At 38.4% G+C, this 19877-nt stretch overlaps 1 protein-coding gene across 1 annotated transcript; it reads left to right on the top strand.

The window, feature by feature from the left end:
- Nucleotides 1-9445: 9445 nt before the first annotated feature.
- Nucleotides 9446-10408, top strand: LOC122754738 (olfactory receptor 10K1-like). Its single transcript, XM_044003207.1, has one exon. It carries the CDS (start codon nt 9446-9448, stop codon nt 10406-10408), a length of 963 nt encoding a protein of 320 aa, XP_043859142.1.
- The last annotated feature ends 9469 nt before the right edge of the window (nt 10409-19877 follow it).

The following is a 19877-nucleotide window of genomic DNA, read 5'->3' as shown; positions in this document are numbered from 1 at the left end:
CAGAACTTCTCTGGAAATTATATTCAGTTTTGGGAGCTAAAGTTTATTTTTCATTGGTTCTGCATTGCATGACGGATAGAACTGTGCCTTTATGACTTTAGGTGAGTCACATAACCTTTTTCTGCCTCAGTTTCCTCATCTGTATAATGGGACGATTGTCTAAATTTATGTTCATAATATTTGCCACTTATTCATTAATTCATTCATAAGCAGTACAATGTTCAGAGGAGGGCAGACAGGGTGGTGAAGGTTATTGAGTCCAAGCTACAAGAGGATGGATTGAAGCAATTAGAGGTATTTAGTCTGGAGAAGAGAAGCTCAGTGAAGGCATGGCAGTTCCCTTAAGCATCTTAAAAGATTTGGTGTATAAGAGGAATTAGACATCTCAGTGAGTCAGTGACTAGCACTTGTTTTGACTTTCTTTTTATTTCCAGAACTTAGCCCGGTTTCTGATATAAGGTAGGCATTTAATAAATCTACTATGTCTCAGCCACTGAGCTAAACTCAGGGGATGCAAAGAAAGATCGAAAGACAAAGAGTCCAATGTCTAATGTAAGAACTCACAGTCAAATGAACTTGTTCAGTTTGGCCCCCAAGAGCAGAATCAGAAGCTGTTATGGATGGAAGCTGCAAAGAATCAGATTTAGTCTTGATGTCAGGAAATGTGTAACAATTACAACTATCCCACCATAGAATGAGTTGCCTCTGGAGGCACATTTCCTCCTTCATTAGAAGTCTATAGGTAGAGAGTAGATGACAATCTTTGAGGTATGTTGCCATGGCATCCTTTTTCTGATTTGGGTTGGATTTCATTATCACTAAGGTCTTTTCTAATTCTAAAAATTCTCTGATTATGAGATATTACAAGTTCAGGCAACAGACCTAAGGCAAAAGTTTGGCTCAAGGGCTAGGCTAATCCAGGCATCATTCCAATGAACTAGGCAAATTAGACACAATAAATTTATTTTTAAACTTGAATTTCAATTTCTTGATGGGCCAAATGATCTGGGTAATTAATTACCCAATAACCATTTCCTTTGGTCCTGAATTGGAATGAAATTGAGACATGTATATGTTATAATTGTTCCTTTCAATTTTATAGCACATTGTAGTTTTCAAACCTCTTTCATGTACATTTGATCATATTTCTGAGGTGTCACAAACTTGACTTGGAAGAAACTTTAAGGGTCATCTGACATAACTATAACTCAAATAATCAGTTTTATTTACATCTCCAACAAGTGTTCATCTAGGTTGTCTCTGAAAACCTCTAATAATATGGAATTCACTCTACCTATCGTCCATTCCAACATAGGCCATTATTTTTTAGTAGCTAGAATCTGTATAACACTTTGAGGTTTGCAAAGTGATTTCCAAATATCTCATTTATTATTTTCATTATTGACAGCTAGAATTCTTGGGCAGTTTTTCCTGATGTTGAACATAAAATCTGCCTCTTAACTGGTCCAGGTCTTTAACCCCTCCCTCCCTTCCTCCTTCCCTTCCTTCCTTCCTTCCTTCCTTCCTTCCTTCCTTCCTTCCTTCCTTCCTTCCTTCCTTCCTTCTTTGCTTCCCCAGTCTGGATAAAGGTATTACCAGACACCTCCCCTTTTTCCCTACCCTTATTAGTAGTCTTAGAGTAACATTCATTTGCTACTCCATCTTCTAAAAAAGTAGCAATTTGATTCACCCTCTTTCTTGCTTTTTTCTCTTTCTAGGCTAATATAGCATAGAATATTCAGTGATAAGCTTTGTGCTATGTATTATTTCTTTGATCTTTCTATAGCTCATACAAGACAAGGACACTTTCCCTTATGTATGTCTATATTAGTGCATTTGTAGAACTTTCCCCTACCATAATTTTCTTTAAATTTTTTTGGGGAAGAATTCTCCTAAGCAGCCTTAACACAGAAATATTTATCCATAAAGGAAGCAACATGGGGGCTGGTGGTAATAGTGGTGGAAAAGACACTCTATATTTGATGTTGTGGGATTCAGTCCTACTCTATGACTTTTCATTCACCACTTGCCCAACCTAATCCAAGTCAAATCTTGTCTTTGGACCCTTGTATGCTTGTTCATCTGTCCTTCACACCAGATACTGCTGGAGTCCAGGTACTCTATACCTTGGGATGGCAGGTAGTTCTGTGAACTATAATACCTGCTCAGAGAAATGGGCTCTCAAAAGTTGCTGCTGCTATGAATGAAACCCATTGTATGGTCCCTCTCCTACACCCCATGATTGAGAATTAGGTCACGAAGCCCCAGGAACAATCTACCTCCATAGGCAGTATTGACTCCTTTTCCCCATTCTAGATATATGCTCCACTCCCAATACTATTCCCCTGTTCCTTTAAGACAAGTCTTCCCCTCCAGAACAGAGAAACTAAAAAATGAACAGTCCTTTTTGCTTCATGTGGGAGTCCATATTTGGATCCTGACATTCCTTACCCTTCCCACCCAAGCAACTTTCCTCTTTACTTTCTCATGTCCTCAAGTTTGATTCCTTTATAAGGGAATATGACTTTTAGTCTAATACACATTAATTCAATTTTTCCTTTCTTCCTCCTAATTCTTTTGACTCCCTAAGGTCTTTTGTCCCTTAGATTCTTTCCCTGTAAATGATGTTTTTTCCTGTTATTTCACTTGCCCTCAAATTATATCTATATTATAGATATATATTTAAATCTTTATCTTAGTACTGGAATCATTACAGGGATGATTTCATTGCTTTCCTCCCCACCCCCTTCCAATATGCTAATTTACCTTTCTTGTGTTTATTTTGATTAATATAATCCCTATTAAATTTCCTGCTTATCTCTTGTTTCTTTTGAGGGAATTATTCAAATTTTTGTTCAGATTATATTTTTTAAAAATTATTTTTGTTAATTTCATTATATATTTACCAATCACATGTAAAATTTTTAACAATAATTTAGGAAAAAAATGAGTTCCAAATTCACTCCATCCCTTCCATGACCTCTCCCCTCCTTGAGACCCCAATTTGATTTTACATTTCCCCCCCACTGATGATAAACCCCAGTTTTGTAAAATGTTATTTAGCAGTGCAAATCGATCTTTCCTTTTCAGAACATCATATTTCATTTACCACCTCTATTTCTTATAAATAAGGAAATATCTTGAAAGATTTATACTGATTCTCTAAAATCTGGAGGATTCTCTTCTGGGTACTGTGGAAATTTATTTTGATTTGGGGACCCTACCTTTGGGCTGAGATTAAAAAGCCTTAGGCCCTCAGGGTCTTTTCTGTATGAGGGGCTGGTGCCCCTTCCCCTCCTCTTCAGCTGAGCCAAAAAGCCCCGTGGGCTGAGACTCCAGGTCAGACAGCTGGGGGGAAAAGCCCCAGTTCCCTCTGCCCTGAGAGAATCTATCCCAGAGATCCCAGGCTCATCCAGGCCGGGATCTGGCATAGCCCGTGCCAAGGTCCCAGGCGTGCAGCAGGGGGCACAGGCCCCTGGAGCCCTGGGTATGGTACCCACGAGACACTTGAGCATCCCCCTACCCCCAGGCCGCAGTGTTAGGGCTGCCGGCGGATTAGCTTGGTGTGTGTATGTGGGGGGGGGGGCGGGGCGCAAAAAGCCCAGAGGTTTGAGTGGAGAGAAGGAAGATATATAAACTGGAGAGTTAGACAGCAAAGGGGGAGGCTGACAAGATTAAGGAGTGCTCCAGAGACTAGAGACCCTGAGATGAACAGAACAGAGAAGGACTCAGGAGATTAACAGGACTGCAGAAGGAGAAAAAGCTAAGAGCAAGAAGGGGTGGCAAAGGCGGCAGAGGGCAGACTGATGGAGCAGACAAACAGAACAGGAGGCAGCAGAGAGCACAGAAGTGGTCAGCACAGGGTACAGGTTGGAGAAAGTGAAGATTAAGAGAACAGAAGTGGGGGTGCGAAAAGCCCGGAGGTTTGAGTGGAGAGAAGGAAGGTATATAAACTGGAGAGTTAGACAGTGAAAAGTGGGGCTGACAAGATTAAGGGAATGGAGAAGGACGCAGGAGCAGGCTAAAGGACTAGAGCAAGAGGCAGATGTACAGAATTTGGGAGAGGCCAGAAGATTAAGAGAACAAAAGGACACTGGAGCACTAGGAGAATGGAAAGAGAGGTCAATGAGAGAGAAACACAAGGGTTCAGCCATGGCAGTACGGAGAGGATAGTTAGAGGCAGGGGGATTGACAAAGTGAAAGGGGCTTGGAGTTAGAAGAAAGGAGCTGAGCAGTGAAAGTAGAACATACCCTAAGGCAAGAGGTGGCAAGGGCCCTTATTTTATTAAAAGCAGACAGGTTGTATAATTTGCATTTCTTAAACCTTATCTCTTACATTCATTTTTATAAATAAACTCTGCTTTGATTATTTAGTTAAGAGGCTTCTTAATCTTTTGCTTATCAATTTTGGGAGTGGAGCAGTGTGGTGGAACTTTTTAAAAGGCCCATACTAAATTAATAGCAGTCAGATAGCCAAACAGTCAACAGTCCCAGATTAAGTACCCCAGTCAGATTAGGCCCCTTCAAATTAGGCCAATAAGTCAAATTATTACTACATTTGAATGGCAACCACAGCAGGACTTATGGACCAATTATAATTTTTCTAAATTTACAATTTTTCATGTAATCATAATTTTTCATAAATCCAATTATAAACATTTTCCAGATTAGATTAGTTAAAAATTATTTTTTTTCACAGTACTTAAGGTATGTTGATTTACATTTATATTCAGAAACTTTGCTACCAAATTTCTTTGTGAGTTAAACTTTGGTTTATTCCTTTCTTTTCCTTCTTCTGTTCTTTCTTTCTTCCTTTCTCTTTCTTTTTTTCTTTCTTTTGATGTCTCATGAATTGTAGTTTGTTGAATTGTAGTTTTCCCTGTATTTTAAAAACTTCTGGATGTTGTTTTGCAGGTGTGGTGAATATTATTCTTGGAAGTATTCTTATACCTCTTATTTCATCATGTTTTTCTGGAACACTTATGATCCTTGAATTTACTCTGTGAATTTTATAACCAAATTCAACAGCCCTAACTTGAAAAAAAAAGTCATATGTTCTTTCAAAGATATATTCTTTTAACTTTTTTTTGGTAATTTTCTTTTACTTCTGTATTTTTGAGCTCTAAATCTTCTATTCCTCTTTTATACTTTATTGGAAATTATCTTTGTCATAACTTCTAACTGCCAACATTCTTGATTTAAATTTTTTTGGAAAGTTTTGATTTTGACCTTTATTTCCATGTTTATTTGTTTTGATTTTAAATTTGATCTTTTGAATCATTCTGCATCCCCCCCATTATTCCATCATCATTTTTCTGGGTCCCCTATAATGAATTACTTTTATTTGGGATTTCCAAATTGCCTTCCTTCTTTCTGGCGATTTTATTTGTTCTATTGTGTCCTTTTCCGGGCTGTCTCCTCATTTCTCCCATTTTTTTTTGTTTTGATATTCTTTCATATTTTTATTTTTATATTTGTTGTTTTTCCTTTATTTTATTTGGCACTTTACTTGCTTCTTTGAAATGTGAGAAGAGTTGGGCTTAGATGTGTCCTTTCACTCAGCCACATTGCCTGAAATAATGCTCTATTGTCTTATTTTACTTCCTACTTTTTCCTTTTCTTTAATTTATTGATTGACTTTTTAGCTATTTGGGAGTTTAGCTATCTTGGGGCTTGATTTTTATTCAACCTTCTTCTCCACCTTTTTGTTAAATACCATTTCCCTTATGTTTCATAGTGTTGGATCAAGCCCTGTACTGCTGGACCTGTTTCTCATCCATGGTTATATTTTTTCTCCTTTCCAGATTACTAAGGGTGGGTAGAGTTAATCATATCCTCTATTAAGGAGCAGGGTGATGCTACTGTATCACTGCTGAAGAGAGTCTCTAAGAGGTAATTGGAGTATCTACCATTGCTGGGCTTATACTCAAACCAACACTTGACTTTATTTCTGGAAGACTTCTCTTCTGTTTCTCACAATGTTAAATGAAACTCCAAACTTCCAGATCTCTGCCATTTATAGATTCCATTTTCTTTTTTCCAGAGTACTGGAACTGGGTAAGTTCAATGGTCTGCCTTTCATGATATGTATGTGTGTGTGTGTGTGATGTCTGGCTAAGTCACTGATGAGGGAAAATTCTGAGAAGCAATGGCATATGCCATGACAACCATTTTGAGTTCTCTCAGTAGATCTGGTGAGGCAGACAAGGAGCAGTGGGCTCTGGACTAAATTTGATGTAATGGGTCAGTAATGCAGATTTGTGGATTCTCATTCCCCTCTTACCCTTAATAGGAATGGTCTTTTGGGGGAAATGTCTCCTTTCTTCTCTTCTTATTTTCATTACTTTATTCAACACATTTCTTGCTAGTTTGGAGTGGTTAGGGTTGGAATTAGGCTCAGATATAAGCTCTTCTTCTTTATCTAATCCTTTCACAATAGGTTGGCTATGGAAAGGTGCTATTAGATTTAGTTCCTAGTTGATGGATTGACCTAAAGATAATTTGACTTGTGTGACTTTTCTGTCTCTCCTTTCTTAGGTGATAGCTCAATGGCCATGACTATACCAGTTGGTGACTATACAGAATAAATGTGTTTGTTTATGTGTGTGTATGTGTATGTGTGTCCCTTGGATAGTCACAGTGCAATACCCATTATTTTACAGATATTCAAGGAATCACAGGGAAAGGGACAAACACCATCAAACAAAGAATAAGGTTCCAGAAAAACAGAAGGAAAATGTTGGGATATCCCTACATCCTCTGCCAGAAATTCCCAGAAAAGGCTCCATAATATCCTTGCTATATATGTAGAAGAGATACAGCTAGGTCACAATTACTATGGATAATGAAACCCCCTGAAGTAGTCATATTATTTGTATTCTCACTGCTTATTTCCATTAAACTGGAACCAATATTGATACCTCCAGGTAAGTTAAATAGCTCACATTTATACAGATATGCAAGGTTTATAAAACATTTTTCTGATGTTGGTAATAAGCATTAGAGTTTAATTTCCATTTTTTTCAGATGAGGAAATGCAGGCTTAGAGAAGTTAGAGTACTTAAGTTCACATAGCAAATATCTGGGGCAGGATTTGATCTTTTGAATCTAAGTTTGATACTCTTTGAGAAAGAAATGGCAAAACACTTCCATATCCTTGCCAAGAAAACCCCAAATGACTGATCACACCCACCCACCCACCCACACACACCCATACCCACAGAGAAATACATACATACATATAAACACATACATATATACACATACAAATGTGTATATGTACACACATATATATGTATACATATACATATATACATACACATATATAATACAGAAAGACAGAGAAACACACATACAGAGTTTCAATGAGAAGGAAAAAGTGTGTGTGTGTTGTTGAAAATTAAATATAGTCTTTATCTGCCTGTCTCCTTTAAAAACAATAAAAAGATCAGAGAAATTAATTTTATAATATCTCCTATTTGTTCCACAGAACAAAACCAGATCAGAGAACATAATGTCTCCTATAGGATAAACCATATCAGAGACAGACAGGAAAACATAATACCAATTTATTTTGTCCCCAAAAGAAATATAACATGATCATGCTGGAGACCCTTCCAAAGAAGGGAGCTCAAGGACTCCCCATTTCTAAGGGTTTTTAAGGTTTTTTGCTCATTGGTTACAAAATAACTTCATCAGCATGATACAAATCAACCCAAAGCAAATACTGCAAATGTAAATCAGTTAAACAATACAAATCAGTTTAACATCTCAACTTAAAGCACATGCTATTGTCAGATTATATGGAAACAGGAAGGGCATTATCAAAGAGTAGGAGGTCTTGATAGTTGATCAGGAAAATAATAAGATCTAATTATTTTTGGGGGAAATAAGATAGTGAATAAGAATTTCAAAGGGGCATTTATTTTTCTTTATTCTCTTGGGGAAAAGTAAATAGGGCCTGTCTGGCTTCAGTTTGAAGTCTTTGAGCAAAAGACATTTTGCTCCTATTAATCCAGGGTCTCATAAAATCCATTTGAATAATAAGGCAGCTCCATAAAATCTAGGTGATCCATACATTCATATTAACAGTGTGTGTGTGTGTGTGTGTGTGTGTGTGTGTGTGTGTGTGTGTGTAGTAGACCAACTGGAAAAAGGTGGTCCTACTTAAAGGAGGTATTATTGGAGCTGAATGTTGAAGGAAGCTATGGAAGCTGAGATGGAGTCAAATTATTCCAGTTGTAGGAAGATAGCCAGTCCAAAGGCATAGAGTTTGAAGATGGGATGTCAGTTCAGTAAAGTGAAAGCTGATTGGACAGATAGGAAGAAGGAAGGATATGAAGAGCTTCAGATATTAAACAAAGGACTTCATATTGAACCTGGGGATAAGAGGGAGTTTTCTGAGCAAGTTAGTGCTATAAAAAGTCTAAGATAGCTTAAACATTTAAGACACAATGGAGCCTAGCTGGAAAGACAATAACAAACCAATTCAAGAATCCATTGAGATAGCATAGTACAATGGAAAAAGCACTAACTTTTGAGTCAGAGGATCTGGGTTCAAGTCCTATCTCTGATGTCTACTGCCTACATTATATAGGCAAGAAACTTAACTTCAGTACAGCTTTCTTGCCTTATCTATAAAATCAGGTGACTTGGATTATATTAACTCCGAGTTTTCTTTTAACTCTACTGCTACAATTCTATGATTTTTCTGCTATGGGTTCTTTCACTGATTCAGGTTGCAGCCCTCCTCAACCTCAATGGATGGTTGCACAAGTTTCAGTGGCCCCAAATTTGGTTGCCACCCAGATGGTTGGTTAGTTTCTCAGTGATTAGCTAATGCTGTCAGCTAAGAGAAATAGCTTGTCAGTAGGACTGTCTGTAATGTGACAGATATTATTTTTGCTGCTATAGGCTTTGAGAACTCCATATCACTTCAGTTCCATGATAAGGCCCTTGAATGAACTAATGACAGGGGGAAGAAGTAGAATAAATGGATCTAAGATTAAGGATGAGGTAAGAATAGTAGAAAGTCAAAGGAGAGAAGAAGGATGGCAGGCATAAAAAGGAGAGCTGAAGAGTAGTTGTTGGAGGTTGAAGATACAAGTTGAAGATACAAGCAGAAAGGAAGACCACTGGGTAGAGTGCAGGGGTGGTTGAACTAAAGGACCAGGGCCCTGTAAGGAGGAACCTTAGCTAGGAGATCAAGGCAAGTAAGGAAGAATTAAATAGTCACAGGAATAAGGAATTAGGTAAATGAGAAAGCAAGGAAACAAATGTGGTGAAGGTTAGCCAGTTAGTGAGAAGAAATGCTCATATTTAGGCTCCTTTCCAATTCCATGAACAGAGATATTATAGAGGGGAAAAGAAGCTTAATATTTTGGATTGAAGTTCCTAGCCTTGGATGGCCTGTTTTTCCTTTACTCAACTTGAAGATCTTTCCTTTATGGAGAAGACCAATGAGACGGCTGTGAGTGAATTTGTCTTTCTTGGCTTCTCAGCACTGGCTGGATTTCAGCGGCTGCTGTTTGTGTTATTTCTTCTCCTCTACTTATTCACACTGGGCACCAATGCCGTGATCCTGTCCACCATCCTGTTGGAGCGATCCCTTCATTCTCCCATGTATTTCTTCCTTGGAGTACTGTCTTGTTTTGAGACCTGCTACACCTTTGTCATTGTGCCCAAGATGCTGGTAGATCTGTTGTCCCAGAAGAAGACCATCTCCTTTTTGGGCTGTGTTGTCCAGATGCTCACCTTCCTCTTCCTTGGCTGTTCTCACTCCTTCCTGCTGGCAGCCATGGGCTATGACCGCTATGTGGCCATCTGCAACCCTCTCCGCTACACAGTGTTGATGAGTCCTGGGACATGTCTGGGACTAGTGGCTGCAGCCTGTGCCTGTGGCTTTACTGTTGCTTTGATCATCACCACTCTTGTGTTTCACTTGCCTTTCCACTCCTCCAACCAGCTCCATCATTTCTTCTGTGACATTTCCCCTGTTCTCAAGCTGGCTTCCCACCATACCAGTCTCAGTCAGTTGATCATCTTCATGCTTAGTGTGTTGGTCCTAGTCATTCCTCTGCTGTTAATTCTGATCTCCTATATCCACATCATCTCTGCCATTCTAAAGATTCCTTCTACTGTGGGAAGGTACAAAGCCTTCTCTACCTGTGCCTCTCATCTTATAGTTGTCACTGTCCACTATGGTTGTGCCTCCTTTATCTATTTGAGGCCTAAGACCAACTATACCTCAAGTCAAGATGCTCTGATATCTGTATCCTATACCATTCTAACTCCATTATTCAACCCCATGATTTATAGTTTGAGAAACAAGGAATTCAAAGCGGCTCTTTGGAGAGCAATGGGCCAAAACTTGTGTTCTAAAATTACAGGGACCACACCCCTTTCTTAATTCTCTTGCCAGTCTTATCAGTAGAAGATCATTCATCAAAGACAACAATTTGAACCCAATGGACTATCTCAATGAGCCATTGTTAAGTGAATGAAAAGAAGATACTCTGAGTAACAGACCCTTTTTACATGTGAGGATGAAATCAATTTGGAAATGAATTTTGTCCTTTAGACAAAATGAAATGAACCAACAATAACACTAATTTCTTAATCTCTCTCCTTTAATTTATCATTGTAGAGTCTCACTTCCTACTCTTTTATAGCTCACACTCAACATTTTCATTGGGTCAGAAGTTTGGAATTTCTACCCATGTGGCAATGATCTCCACATCCCTTTTTACTCTCTGCTTCCTGAAAGCCCAGATTCTTCCCAATATCTGTAGATATGGAGATTGTTAACATGAAGAGCTGGAAAGGGCACTTAGAGATAATGTAGTTAAAGTCTCTCATTTTGGAGATGAGAAAAGTGAGGCCCCAGATAGGTGAAGTATCTTACCTTAAAGTCACAAAACTGGTTAATAAACAATTTAGGAATCCAATTCACATTTCCTGATTCCTAGTCCAGTTCTCATTCATTTATATCATGGTAACCTTCCTTAACCTACCATTTCCTGGTTCTGGGCTAACTGGAGAAATCAGTTTTGAGTGTGGATCCAGGACTATACTCAACTACTTAGTTTATTCTGGATCAATTGGGGCCATTTTGTGGGATTGGAATTATTTTGATGATTTCCTAGTGTAAACCAGCCTTTAATGACATATTGGTAATAAATTCCTTTTCCTTCACAATGAATGCAAATACATCATATTTGCATAAAGTTTTACATTCTTATTTTTAATTTGTGGGAAAAAGTAAGCATTTCCATCACATAGTATGATAAAAAAGATAATTGCACACGAAACTGCAAATCTATTATGTGCAACTTGCTATTCTTTTTAGATATATGATAAAGTTATCAGGTAAATTTCTTTTCCACCTCTTTTTCCTTCCCTTCCCTCCTCGCAGGTGGCTACCATTAGACACAAATATGTATATATCTATAAAAATCATTATATACATATTTCTATCTATCAATTCTTTCTCTGGATGAAGATAGTATCTTACTTCATATGTCCTTTGTAGTTAATTTGGGTATTTATAATGGTCAGAATGACTTATTTGCTCAAAGTTTTTCTTAAAAAAATATTGCCATTACTACATACAATGTTCTCTTTGTTCTGTTCATTTCACTCTTCATTATTTCATGCAAATCTATGTTTAAAAATTTTTTTGATTATAGCTCGTGCAAAAAGGAATGAAATGCAAAATATAATCAAAGAAGTGATTGAGAGGAAAAGGAAGTCATACAGTCATGTGATGAGAATAATTGATTTAAAAAATAGATAGCCAAATCATCCACTGGTACCCACAGAATATTAAAAGATGAAGTGCAGGGACTGGTAACCTGGGATTCACGGTCCTCTAAAGAGACTCTGGTTAGATTTCAAATTACAGCTTTATTTTTCTTAACCTTTAACTGAATTTTAACATTTCTTTCAATTATTTTAAAACATTCTTCTGAGAAGGGGTCCCTAGGCTTCACCTGACTGCTAAGAGTACAAGTAGGCCTTAACTAGCTCATACTGGCTCATGAAAGTCAATTATTAAATTTTCAGTGTGAGCATTTTTACCAAAGAAATTAGGAAACACTACAGATCAGGTTTTGATTTATTGCTTTTCGTTTGTTTAGAGTTCAGAAAGAGATAGAGAAATGTTAACAATGCAGATTAAACTTAAAAGTATGTAGACACCCCACCCCCCTCACACCCCCCACCCTGTGCCCCAAGGAGCTGGATGTTAAATACCAATCAGTGGACACTTGGCCAAAGAGATCCATGACACAAAGAAAGTTAAGATTCTCTGATCTAAAGGAACAACTCAAGAAAATTGGGTAGATTCTCTCTATATGGAGAATTTTTGGGAAAACATGGACAAGAATTGTACAAGATGAGAAAGTATGGAGAGGTTGCTGTCTTCCTCACTACAGGAAATACCCACATGGATGAGATTGCCACCCACAGACCCTTTGTTCTCACTTGATATAGGGAAGCAGTGTGAAATAATAGAAAGTGTGCTACATTTGGCATCTAAAGACCTCCTCCAAATCCCAGCTCTACCCACTTCTACCTTATGGCCTCAAGAAATTAACCTCTGAGAAATCTGGACAGCATACCAGGGCCATGCCAGGAAATGGAAATTCTTCCATTTTAATTGTCTTAGGAATATTCTGAATATCACCTGGCAAAATAAGGTACTAGACACTGAGGTCTCCTCTGGAGCCGAATTGCCAAGCATTCAAATTCTACTGCAGAGAGCACAATTGTACTTTTCTTTTCTTTTCTTTTCTTTTTAGGGCAATGGGGGTTAAGTGACTTGCCCAGGGTCACACAGCTAGTAAGTGTCAAGTGTCTGAGGCTGGATTTGAACTTAGGTACTCCTGATTCCAGGGCTGGTGCTCTATCCAGTGTGCCACCTAGCTGGCCCTGCACAATTCTACTGAAAAGAGAGCAAAATCAACCAATGGACTTGCAATGTTGTTCAGATGCCAAACATACATTTGCCTAAAAGATTATTTTACAGACATCTCACATAAGGCAAGTGCTCACATGGAACTCAGAAGGTGATATAAAGACACTTTAAAATATTTATTTATTTTAAACTTAAATACAAAACAAGAAAAAAAAGCCCCAAACCTCGCCATGTACACAGCAGAACATGAGAGGATTCAATATAAAACAATAAATTTTCATTTTGAAAAAACCCTACAAAATGAATACATTATTTTCCAAGCTACCCAGCTTTTCATTGCTTCCTTGTATGTTTTCTTTTGTTCTCTGCTGTGCACTTTTTACTATATCTTCATCCCCCCCAACAAGGCTGTGATTAAAAATAGATATACACATACATACACACATATACATAAATTTGTAAACATACATACATGTGTGTGTGTCTCTGGACCCTGATGGCTTTGGAGGAGAGAGTGAGGTTGGTAACTTTGCTATCCTCCCTCACTTAAAAATACAATTCCCTTGCAAGCCATGACATCACCCCAATGTCATAGTACTCTTTGAGAATGTAGGGTAAACAACAATAACTACAACTCAGCTATCAGACCCCTTTCTCCCCTCACCAACTCTGCCCCCCCCCCCAACTCTCCTTGCAAAGAAAGTTTCTAAAGCTGAGGCTCTGTCCCAATCCCAGCTGCACCCTGGGCTTGTTGTTTGTTGATTCTGAAGAGTTGGTCTGTGGGTGTTTGCACTTTACTTAGGCTGAACTTCTGCCCCAGGGATCTGGGTCTTTCCTGAAGGTTTTCTCAAAGTGATTGAGGAAGAAAACTACTTTATCCCAACTTTTGTTTATTTTGGCTTCCTTCAGAGACAACATTCTGTCTTTTTTTGGAGGAAATTTGGAGAGCTGAAAATTTTCTGACCTACTCTGCCATCTTCCCAGAATCCTTTCCCCAAGCACACTCTTAAAGTCTCTTTGAAGAACTTTGGAATTGATTGTAAGACATGGAAGACACTGGCACAGGACTACCTAGCATGTTGTGCCAGCATCAAAGAAAACCCTCTCTGCCTCATCGGGGTGGAGCCAAGATGGTGGAAGAGAGGCTGTGACTCCCACAAGCTCCAGATAAACCCATCCACTCATGCCCAAATATTGAGGTAAAAAAACAAAACCCAGAACAACCTAATGCACATAAGAACAGAGTGAGACTATTTCTCCACAAAAGAAGGCAATTCTGATCACCTATTGATCAGGCTGAACAGCTCAGCATGCAGTCCGAACCCAGCCAGGGACACTGCTTCCAGTGCATGTGAGAGTCTTCAGCACCAGCAGCTTCTGAGGCTCCAATCATGGACTGGTGAGGGGGTTCGGAGGTAGGCCGGGGTGAAGTGGAGGCAGTATCTACTGGAGTTGGGGCAAAGCGCCCTGGGTCTGAACCAGTGGGCTGAATCGAGTGGTGGTGGCCCAGTGGGGGAGGGGTAAAAGCACACCAAGCTTCCGACCATAGAGAATCAGAGTTCAAACAGACTTCTGTTTCCGGGTCAAAGAGAAAGCGGCTGTGATTACTCACAAACCAGGAAGGCTGAGAAGAAGCCCAATCACTCCCTGGGCCATGCTGTAGCATGAACAGTGTGTCCTGAAAGCAGCGATATACTTTAAGAAGGAGTAAAAAGCCAAGAAATCATAAGCCAGGATGAGTAGGCAGAGAAAGCAGAAGACCATTGAAAACTTCTTTGGGGGAAAGGTAGACCACAATACATCCTCAGAAGAAGATAATAACAGGGTCCAAGCTCCAACATCCAAAGCTTCCAAGAAAAATATGAACTGGTCTCAGGCCATGGAAGCTCTCAAAAGGGACTTTGAAGAGAAAGTAGGAGAGATAGAACAAAGATGTAGAGAACGAGAGGAAGGAATGGAAAGAGAAATGAGAGCAATGCAGGAGAGTCATAAGAAAAAACTCAACAGTTTGAAAAGCCAGATGGAAAAGGAGATTAAAAAACTGTCTGCTGAAAATAATTGCCTAAGAATTAGGATTGAACAAATGGAAGCTAATGACCTTATGAGAAACCAAGACACAGTAAAGCAAATCCAATTGAATGAAAAAATAGAGGGCAATGTGAAATATCTCCTTGGAAAAACAGCTGACCTAGAAAATAAATCTAGGAGAGATAATTTGAAAATCATTGGACTACCTGAAAACCATGACCAAAACAAGAACTTAGAGACCATCTTCCAAGAGATTTTGAGGGAAAATTTCCCTGATATTCTAGAAGCAGAAGCTAAAATAGAAATTGGAAGAATCCACTGATCACCTCCTGAAAGAGGTCCCAAAAGGAAAACCTCCAGGAATATTATAGCCAAATTCCAGAACTCCCAGGTCAAGGAGAAAATATTGCAAGCAGCTAGAAAAAAGGAATTCAAATACTGTGGAGCTCCAATAAGGATAGAGCAAGATCTAGCAGCTTCTACATTAAAGGAGTGGAGGGCATGGAATATGATATTCCAGAGGGCAAAGGAACTGGGACTACAGCCAAAAATCACATACCCAGCAAAACTAAACATCATCTTTCAGAGGAAAACATGGAATTTCAATGAGAAAGAAGATTTTCAGGCATTTGTTATGAAAAGACCTGAACTGAATAGAAAATTTGACTTTCAAATACAAGACCCTGGAGAAGCATAAAAAGATAAACAGGAAAAAGACTTCATGAGGGATATGAAAAGATCAAACTGTTTATATTCCTACATGGGAAGATAATACTTCAAATTCATAAGAACTATCTCAGTAAGGAATTAACAGAGGACACAAGTCTGAACTGAATATGAAGGGATGATATCTGTAAAGCATTTATGTTTTGTTCTTTGTGGGGTGTCTTATGTCTGGGGCCAGATTTGGGCTTGGGGCCTCCTGGGTCCAGGGCTGGTGCATTGTCCACTGTGCCACCTAACTAACCCATAATGACATCTTTAAAATAGGGTTGAGGTGTAGGAGAAATAGACTGGGGGGTGGGGAAGGGGAGAGATGGTCTGGGGAGAAGTTGTTCACATGAAGGAAACAAGAAAAAAGCTTATGGAGGGGAGAGGAAGATGGGCAAGGAATTGGGGAGTGAGTGAACCTTAATATCATCAGAATTGACTCAAAGAAGGACTAACATACATACTCAAGTGGGTATAGTAATATATTTTTGCCCTGAGGGAGAGGAGGGAGATAAGGAGGGGAGAGGGGAAGGAGGGAAGGGCAGATTGGGGGAGAGAGCAGTAAAAAGCAAAATACTTTCGAGGAAGGTAAAGATGTTCTGCATAACTGCACAAGTATGACATATTGAATTGCTTGATTTCATAGGGAGGGTGGAGGAGAGAGGGAGGAAGAAAATTTGGAACACAGAATTAGCTCAAAGACCTTAAACTCATCAGAGTTGGCTCATGGAGGGAATAACATTCACACCCAGTTGGGAGGAGTAATCTATTTAACCCTACAGGAAAGTATGAGGGGAAGAGGATAAGGAAGGAAGGGTGAAAAAAAAGGGAGTGAAGAGTAGGGGAGGGGACAGTCAGAAGTAAAACACTTTTGAGGAGGAATAGGTTAAAAGAAGATAGAAAATAGAGTAAATATCATGGGAAAGGAATAGGATGGAGGGAAATAGTTATGATGATTGAATATAATGGCAAAACGTATAGTACCTACTTTGCTGGGCTAATATGAAGAAAATTCTTCGTCCAGTTTAAGGTACTTTATTTAGGTTATGATGAACAGGATACTATCAGAAAAACCTGGAAAGACCTACATGAACTGAAGCAGAATGAAATGTATTGTATACAAAATAACAGCAAAAGTGTAAGATGATCTGCTGGGAAGCATGTGGTTATTTTCAGCAAGGCAATGATTCAATATAACCCTGGAGGACTTATAAAATAGCAACCCATCTACAGAGTGATAGTATCTGAAAATAGATGGAAACACATTTTTTTTTCTTTTTCTTTTTTCTTTTTTGGTGAGGCAGTTGAGGTTGAGTGACATGCCCAGGGTCACACAACTAGTGGGTGTTGAGTGTCTGAGGCCAGATTTGAGCTCAGGTGCTCCTGATTCCAGGGCCAGTGCTCTGTCCATTGCACCACCTAGCTGCCCCTGAAAACACATTTAAAAAAAATTTTTTTTCCTCTTTGACAATTCCTCAATCTGAAGTTTTGTGGTTTTTTTGACTGTTTTCTCTCACAACCTAGCTAATGTGGGAATGTTTTCCATGACTGCTCATGTATAACATTTTGAAATGCTTGAGTTCTAGTGGGTGGGGGGTGGGAATGGAGGAAGAAGAGAAGTTGGAACACAATTTTTTTTTAAAAAATTGATGTTAAAATTTGTTTTTACATATATTTTCGAAAATAAAATAAAATTCTATTCGATAAAAAAAGAAAACCCTCTGCTCTATGAGCAAAGCAGAATTGCAGTAGCTCAAAAGAAACATGAGATGTGTAAATTTAGAGACATCTATACTCCAAATGTTCATACAGACTATTTGTGCTCAACCTGTGGTAGAGTCTTCCATGCTGCTATTGGTCTGATTAGCCACAGTCAGACATATGGTACCTTGACCCCAACATAGTGATGTCATTTTGGTCCTCTTCAAAGTACAACAACCACCAAGCTCTCTGGGTTTTGGTTTCCTCATCAGTAAATTGAAGGGATTGGTTTAGATTAGATAACCATTCTTCAGGATCAGCTTCTGGCTCTCCCAACCTGCTTTCCAACTTCTACCTCAACTGCCTTTTCATACAGTAGGCACACTCTCTCCTTTCAACTTCCTGTATTTGGTGGGTTCCTCCTCTAACCCTCTGTTTGAAGAAGAGTCCCTGTGGATCGGTATTTTATTTTCCCAAATTACAGTTAAAGATAATTTTTAACATTCATTTTTGTAAGATTTTGAGTTCCAAATTTTTCTCCCTTCTTCCCTTCTCTCACCCCTCCTGAAGCCAGCAAGCAATCTGATAAAGGTCATTCATTACAATCATGGTAAACATATTTCCACATTAGTCATATTGTGAAAGAAGAATCAGAACAAAAGAAAAAACAAAAGAAAGAAGAAACAAACAAACAAAATACCCAGCAACAACAGAAGTGAAAATAGTATGCTTCCATCTGCATCCAGACTCCATTGTTCTTTTTCTGCATGTGGAGAACATTTTCTATCATGAGTCTTTTGGCATTGTCTTGGATCATTGTATTGCAGAGAAGAGCTAAATCTATCACAGTTGATCATCACACAATGTTGTTGTTACTGTGTACAATGTTCTTTTGGTGCTGCTCATTTCACTCAGCATCAATTCATGTATGTCTTTCTAGGTTTTTCTGAAATCTGTCTGCTGATCATCTCTTGTAGCACAATAGTATTCCATTACATTCATATACCACAAATTGTTTAGCTATTTCCATATTAATCTATGTCCTTTCTGTTTCCAACTCTTTGTCACTACAAAAAGAATAGCTATAAATATTTTCATATATGTAGGTCCTTTCCCCTTTTATGATCCCTTTGGGATATAGACCTAGTAGTGGTACTGCCACGTCAAAGAGTATGCAGGATTTTATAGCCTTTTGGGCATGGTTCCAAATTGCTCCTCACAATGTTTGGATCAGTTCACAGCACCATCAAGAGTACATTAGTGTTCCAATCCATTTTTTTTTTTTTGGTCACATTAGCCAGTTGAATAGGTGTGAGGTGTTACTTAAGAGTAGTTTTAATTTTCATTTATCTAATCAGTTGTGGGGCAGCTAGGTGGCGCAGTGGATAAAGTACTGGTCCTGGAATCAGGAATACCTGACTTCAAATCTCAGCTCAGACACTTACTAGCTGTGTGACCCTGGGCAAGTCACTTAACTCCAATTGCCTTAAACTTGTAGAGCCATCTCTAGTCACCCTGATATCTATTTCTATCTCTATCTCTATCTCCACATCTATATCTATATCTTTCCACTGGACCCAGATGGCTCTGGATGTGAGAGTGAAGTTGGTAACATTGCATAGCCCTCCCACACTTAAATCCAATTTAGTGCAATTCATGATATCATCCAGATGTCATGGTCCTCTTTGAGAATGAAGGACAAATAACAATAGTGATTGAGAACATTTTTTCATATTCCTACAGATAGCTTTAATTTCTTCATTTGAAAGCTGCCTCATCATATCCTTTGACCATTTCTCAATTAGAGAATGACTTGTATTCTTAAAAAATTCGATCCAGTTCTCTATATATTTTAGAAATCAGGCCTTTATCAGAAACACTGCTTATAAAAATTGTTTCCCAGCTTTCTGCTTTCCTTCTAATCTTTGTTCCATTGATTTTGTTTGTGCAAAATCTTTTTTTTAATTAAATGCAATTAAAATGATCAATTTTGCATTTTATAATGTTCTCTATCTCATCTTTGGTCATAAATTCTTCCCCTCTCCATAGATCTGACAAATAAACTATTCCTTTCTTTTCTAGTTTGCCTATGGAATCACCATTTATGTCTAGATCATGTACCCATTTTACCCATATAGACTATCTTACACCATTTATACAGTGTAAGATGTTGGTCTTTGGCAAGTTTCTGCCATACTATTTTTGAGTTGTCCCAGCAGTTTTTGTCAAATGGTGAGTTTTTATGCTGGAGGCTGGAATCTTTGGGTTTATCAAACAGGAAATTGCAATATTCATTTATTACTGTGCTTTGTGTGCTGTACCTATTTCACTGATCCTATTTCTTAGCCAATACCAAATGTTTTTGATGTTTGCTGCTTTATAATTCAGTTTTAGATCTGGCATGATTAGGTCACCCTTGCAATTTTTCATTAATTCCCTTGATATTCTTGACCATGAATTTTGTTATTATTTTTTTCTTGTACTATGAAATAGCTTTTGTAGTTTGATTGGTATGGCACAG

Source organism: Dromiciops gliroides, chromosome 4 (assembly GCF_019393635.1).
Source record: "Dromiciops gliroides isolate mDroGli1 chromosome 4, mDroGli1.pri, whole genome shotgun sequence".
In the NCBI taxonomy this organism is placed as follows: Eukaryota; Metazoa; Chordata; class Mammalia; order Microbiotheria; family Microbiotheriidae; genus Dromiciops; species Dromiciops gliroides.
This window is presented reverse-complemented; position numbering and strand designations above follow the sequence as displayed.